The sequence below is a fragment of the Rhincodon typus genome, chromosome 37, assembly GCF_021869965.1.
Source record: "Rhincodon typus isolate 14 chromosome 37, sRhiTyp1.1, whole genome shotgun sequence".
Taxonomy (NCBI): domain Eukaryota; kingdom Metazoa; phylum Chordata; class Chondrichthyes; order Orectolobiformes; family Rhincodontidae; genus Rhincodon; species Rhincodon typus.
This window is the reverse complement of record NC_063368.1, coordinates 3,600,260-3,607,078: the sequence shown is the minus strand read 5'-3', so window position 1 is coordinate 3,607,078 and position 6,819 is coordinate 3,600,260. Positions and strand designations below refer to the sequence as shown.

The following is a 6,819-nucleotide window of genomic DNA, read 5'->3' as shown; positions in this document are numbered from 1 at the left end:
TGACTGTTGCAAATTAGGCCAAGTCAGAATCAATAGACACTCTTCTTTTCCTCCATTCAATATATCATCTAGCATAACTGAACTAGTGTCTATGCGTTGAAGCCAGACTGAATTTCCTTCACGTTGGCACCAGTATGTTTTCCCATTATTCCTCACCAGAATAACTTTATTTAAGAAAATTTTAAAACTCCCAAATACTCAATTTTCTTTTGACTTTTGAAACCAAAATTGTTAAATGCGTCTAAACCATTTCCAAAAAGCAATGGATAATTTCTTTTTAAATATTATAATTCTCAAATCATTTTGATGTAAAACTTGCATTGTATCACTGAACATAAAACAAATGGACCAACATTGAGAAACATAGATTGAGGTTATAATATTAAATGAGCTGTGACGAGGAAATAAATTTGAAGCACTCACCGCTCCCGTGTTCTGCTGTCGAGTATCCAAAGCCCCAGCCAGTCCTTCAATTGCCTGTGGTTCTTCATACTTCACACTGGAAGAAATCCAATATTCTTGGTAAAGCCAAGTGACAGTTGCTTAACCAAGCTCCATAACCAGCCTTAGAGGTGCAATAAATTGAAATTCTGAGCATAACTCAGTATATAGAGGAAGGAAGAGTTAGTTAAATAGCAAATACCAACATTTTAACCTTCTATTCACATCCCTACCTTGTAGCCTCCACCTGCCCTACAAAACCTCTGGCGTCCTCCAACTCTAACTTCATGTACCTCCAATTTTTGAATCGCACCAACATGGTTGTTTGCCTTTTACGTTCTAATTCTACATAAAACAATGCAAATTAGAATATACAAATCTATTGATGTACATTGGGAGTTATCACAAACTAAATACCTACAACTGCAGAGACACAGGCTTCAGAAGTCACTGCCAACTTCCTTGAGATGTATGGAATTGAGTCTACAATGTTTAAGTTCACCAATATCTTCATAGGCAAAGGCAATTAGGGATAGGCAATAAATACTGGCTTAGCCCGCAACACTGACATCCCAAAAATAAAAACTTCAGAGTTACCCATTCTGCCCACCTGTAAGCAATAGAATCCCACATCATAAAAGTCAAATTTTGGAATGAACTTCAGTATCATTTGCTGTAAACATACCTAAACGAATGATACTGTACACCAATTCCAGGATGTTAACCAAAATTACTGCTGCTGATATCATTGAAACTTGCCCAAGTTTATAAAGGTTCTTAAATGAAGGGTTCAGCCAAATCCATTTCATCTCACCCCAGTCCAATTAAAAGAACCTGGCTTGGGGTTCTTGTTAAACTTTTCGAAAAAGTGGGGATCAGTGAATGGGCCGCTGTGAACGATGGCTTTAATGCTGAAGAAAAGTGCAACAATAATCAAACTAATGAGGAAAAATGGTATGAAGGGCTTCAGGAGTTTCAAACACATCTCCACCAAGAGCCTAGGACTAGTTAACTACTTTGCAACAGATGAAGAATTTTCATAAGATAGGTTCCAAACAAAAATAGAACATCTGAAAATAGTCCTAAGCACATGTACACAAGGATTAAATTCAGAGATCTTGCTTTAAGTGATACCACCATATAATTGCATAGCCACACGTGCTGTCACACATGCTTTCATTATTTAGTATGGGATCAAATTTTCATTGAATAATCCCAATCTTAGCACAGGGATTCCCTTCAAGAGATCCATTTTCTTCAAATACCTTTGACTCTCCAACAAAAGGCAATTGCCTCCCACTCCCTTGATTTAGAGTTTACGCAGTATCACTCTCTTTGGAACAAATGAGAAATGAAATCTACTCTCAAGCCACATTCAAATATTCCGATAGTACAGGCTGAGGGAAACACAGAAAAAGAAAAGCCTTCCATCATCAGGGAAATTTGATGAAAAAGTGGGGAGACCCCAAGTGTGCACTGTCCCTATTGGTTGTACACTGGTAGGAGAGCCCTACTCAAGCGCCAGTCCACATTTCCTCTACTCAAAGTGGAGTTAGTGTAGTAATCTACCATGACCTGGACTTAACGGTTTTAACAATTTTTTTTGGGGTGGTGGGGAGCGGGAGGAGGATGGTTTGGTGGAAGGGAAACAGAGTTCTACATCTCTCTTATATTGTTAATAAAGAAGTGCTTCCTGGGGCGGCATGGTAGCTCACTGATTAGCACTGATGCCTCACAGTGCCAGGGACATGAGTTTGATTCCAGTCTTGGCTGTATTGTTTATGTGGCGTTTGCATGTTCTCCCTGTGTCTGCATGGGTTTCTGCTAGGTGTTCCGGTTTCCTCCCACAGTCCACCCATGTGTAAGTTAGGTGGATTAGCCATGGTAAATAGGGGGTTATAGGAATAGGGTAGGGGAATAGCTCTGGGTGGGATGCTGTTCAGAGGGTCAGTGCAGACTTGATGGGCTGAATGGCCTCTTTCCGCACTGCAGGGATTCTATGGCATCGTCCAAGTAACTAAGTTCTAGTTTTGAGGTTCTCTCACTGTAAGATGAATTCAACTAGAAGAAATATAGCTTATCTTAATCAATTTCTTTATCATCTTACACACCCCAGTTAGATTCTTCAGTCTTCTGTAATTGAGAGTACTGCCTTGGCTATGCAACTTCTTATTGCAATTTAATTCTTTTGCACTGGAATGGTTTGGTGATCAAAATGTTAAATGGGACCCAACGAGGCATGTACAGAGAAAAATGTTTATCTGATGGGGAAAATCAAGAACAAAGCAACATCACCTTAAAATTAGAGGAAAACAAGAAGCTATTTTTCCACACAAAGAATAATGGAAATCTGGAATTCTCCGCATTAAAAGACTATAGATGCTAGGGAACAACCAGAGCTTTCAAGTCAGAGATTGCCAGGTATTTGTTGCAAGGGATATGGAGTTAATGTGGACAAATAGCGTTGAGGAGTCCATTAGTTATGGCTTAACTGAATTGTCCATACTAGTTGCTATGTTTTTAATGCTGTACCAAATCTGGGAAGAACTAATGCTTACCTTAAAGTAGAAATACAATTTCTAACATAACTGTGAAACTTGCACATCACATATAACACCAAACCATCATCTGGAGTCAAGTTGAACACAGCAGGCCAAGCAGCATCATAGGAGCAGAAAGGCTGACGTTTCGGGCCTAGACCCTTCATCAGAAAAGGGGGAGGGGAAGGGGGTTCTGAAATAAATAGGGAGAGAGTGGGAGGCGGATAGAAGATGGATAGAGGAGAGGAAACAAACGGGTCGAAGAGGCGGGGATGGAGCCAGTAAAGGTGAATGTAGGTGGGGAGTTAGGGAGGGGATAGGTCAGTCCAGGAAGGACGGACAGGTCAAGGGGGCGGGATGAGGTTAGCAGGTAGGAGATGGGGGTGCGGCTTGAGGTGGGAGGAGGGGATTGGTGGGAGGAAGAACAGGTTAGGGAGGCGGGGATGAGCTGGACTGGTTTTGGGATGCGGTAGGGGGAGGGGAGATTTTGAAGCTTGTGAAATCCACATTGATACCATTGGGCTGCAGGGTTCCCAAGCGGAATATGAGTTGCTGTTCCTGCAACCTTCGGGTGGCATCGTTGTGGCACTGCAGGAGGCCCAGGATGGACATGTCGTCTGAGGAATGGGAGGGGGAGTTGAAATGGTTCGCGACTGGGAGGTGCAGTTGTTTATTGCAAACCAAGCGTAGGTGTTCTGCAAAGCGGTCCCCGAGCCTCCGCTTGGTTTCCCCGATGTAGAGGCCGCCACACCGGGTACAGCGGATGCAGTATACCACATTGGCAGATGTGCAGGTGAACATCTGCTTGATGTGGAAAGTCTTCTTGGGGCATGGGATGGGGGTGAGGGAGGAGGTATGGGGGCAGGTGTAGCACTTACTGCGGTTGCAGGGATAAGTGCCAGGTGTGGTGGGGCTGGAGGGGAGTGTGGAGCAGACAAGGGAGTCACGGAGAGAGTGGTCCCTCCAGAAAGCAGATAAGGGTGGGGAGGGAAAGATGTCTTTGGTGGTGGGGTCGGATTGAAGATGGCGGAAGTATCGGAGGATGATGCGTTGGATCTGGAGGTTGGTGGGGTGGTACGTGAGGACGAGGGGGATTCTTTTTTGGTTTTTATTGCGTGGACGGGGTGTGAGGGATGAGTTGCGGGAGACACGGTTGAGGGCGTTCTCGACCACTGAGGGGAGGAAGTTACGGTCCTTGAAAAACGAGGACAACTGAGATGTACGGGAGTGGAATGCCTCATCCTGGGAGCAGATGCGGCGGAGGCGAAGGAATTGGGAATAGGGGATGGCATTTTTGCAGGAAGGTGGGTGGGAGGAGGAGTATTCTAGGTAGCTGTGGGAGTTGGTGGGCTTGAAATGAATATCGGTTTCTAGGTGGTTGCCCGAGATGGAGACAGAGAGGTCCAGGAAGGGAAGAGAGGTATTAGAGATGGTCCAGGTAAACTTGAGGTTTGCGTGGAAGGTGTTGGTGAAGTGGATGAACTGTTCGAACTCCTCGTGTTCATCCAGCCCTGCACCTTGTTGTCTCGGATTCTCCAGCATCTGCAGTTCCTACTATCTCTGGAGTCAAGTTGTCTAGCACAGAGCAACTGATCAATCATTATACACCATAAGTTACTCAGTGCATGCATCAATTTAGTTAAGACATAACTTCTCTCTCTCTCTCTCTCCCCCCCCTCTCTCTGTCTCCCCCACCGCCGATTTAATCTTCAGGTCCAGAATGAATGTTAAATTCTTATCAGTTTAATTTATTTACATTAACTACTCAGATCTATACAGTAAAACTGGCACACTTAGAAATGTCACCCTCCCCTTCTGTGGTGCAATTCAGTTAATGGAAAACTTAGTTTCAAGATACGTGCTTTGCAAATTGAGAGCCAAATGACAGTTCATTCAGCCACTTGAGTTTGTCCCACCATCTAAAAAGATCTCAGCTGATCAGATTGTGGCATTAACAGATTGTGGCCTTTACCCCACTTTCCTACCTGTCTCTCATAACTGTAGATCCTCTTAGTGATCAAAAATCTGTTTAAAATCAGTCTTTAGAAAGTAGTTATGCAAGCCCATACTATATATGCACAGTATGCACATGCTATCTATATCAAATATGAAATATGTGACAGTTTAGCTGGCGTGTACTTGAGACTACAGTCATCATTGGCGGTCCCTCACCGACAAGGATAACTCTCTTCCACTCTCCGAGCTAGTCCATAGGTGGCTGTACAGACCAATATTGCTACCACAGGCTTTGTTACACTTAGGCAGGTGGTGGGCACAGCAAGGAGCCAAGGGGGCATTGGTGTGGCCACGTGCTGCTTTCGCTGTTTTCATCTGGCTTCCAATTTTTCCCCAATGGCAAGTCTCGAGGTGCTCAACACCTTTCCAGATGCTCCTCCTCCACTTTGGATGGTCTTGGGCCAGTGATTCCCAGGTCTCTGTGGAAATGCTGCACTTCGCCAGTGAGTATCACTGAAGCGCTTCCTCCACCTGGGGTTGGCCTGCCATTTTGAAGCTGTACCCCCAGCTAGACCACAGTACAGTACCAATGACTACCGTTTTTATTTGAACGTCCTGGTTGGGTTACAATCCATTTGTATTTTAAAGGAAGTGAAGGCATGAGATTCTCTACTGTTTTATCTGACTGAGGTCTGTAATCTACATTTAACCCTTAATTACCCAGACTCCTTACTTCACCTACCCTCATAGTACATGATGACTGGGCAATGTAGTCATGCTTAACAACATCCACAAATTGATCTCGTCTTGATCATAGGATGCCTACAGTGTGGAAGCAGGCCATTTGGCCCATGGAATCTACTCTGACCCTCCATCAAAACATCCCATCCAGACCCAATACTGTTGTAAGGAGGAAGCCTGTCAAAATGCTTGACACTATCTAAGACAATGCAACCCACTTGATTGGTATCTCATCCAACCATCTTCAACATTCACTCCCTTACTGTTGATGCACTGTAACCGCAGTTTTTTTAATTCATTCACAGCACTTAACTAACCAGCATTTATTGCCCATCCTTAATTACCCTTAAAGGTGGTGGCGAATTGCCTTCTTGAATTGCTGCAGTCCCTTTGGTATAGAATCCCTAAAATGCGAAAGTAGGCCATTTGGCCTGTCGAGTCCACACAACCCTCTAAAGAGCATCCGACTCCTCACCCGATCCCTGTAACACTGCATTTCCCATGGCTACCCCACCCAGCCTACACATCTCTGGACAGGGCCAATTGATCTAACCTGCGCATCTTTGGACTGTGGGGGGAAACCGGAGCACTTGGAGGAAATTCGTGCAGACATGGGGAGAACGTGCAAACTCCACACAGACAGTGTCCTGAGATTGGAATTGAACCTAGGTCCCTGGTGCTGTGGGGCAAAAGTGCTAACCAAAAAGCTATTATGTCACCCATTATGATGATTAAATATTATCCTGCTCATATTCACATTCTTTCAACCAAAACAGATTCCCCAGTGGCTGCATCCAGCATGGAGTTGCTTACTTCAGGCAAGGATACCCTAGGGCATGGTATATTGGCGAAACTATGCAGACACTATGACAACAGATGAATGGACATTATGCAACAATGGGGGAACACTTCAGCGGTCAAGGTTGTTCGACCTCGGATCTTCAGGTAAACATCCTCCAAGGTGGACTTTGAGATACACAACAATGCAGAGTCACTGAGCAGAGACTGATAGCCAAGTTTGGTACCTGTGAGGATGGCCTCAACTGTGATCTTGGGTTCATGTCGCACTACAAATGACACCACCACACTGTACGCACAGACACACAGACACACAGACACACAGACACACAGACACACAGAC

General features: G+C 44.5%; 1 protein-coding gene across 1 annotated transcript in view; it reads right to left on the bottom strand.

Moving 5' to 3' along the window:
• Positions 1–6,819, bottom strand: part of LOC109915202 (TOM1-like protein 2) — a 58,884-nt gene that overhangs the window by 15,694 nt on the left and 36,371 nt on the right. Inside the window, exon 10 of the mRNA XM_048617335.1 lies at positions 424–499. Coding sequence (XP_048473292.1) covers positions 424–499 — 76 coding nt within the window. The remainder of the gene's footprint in view (positions 1–423; positions 500–6,819) is intronic.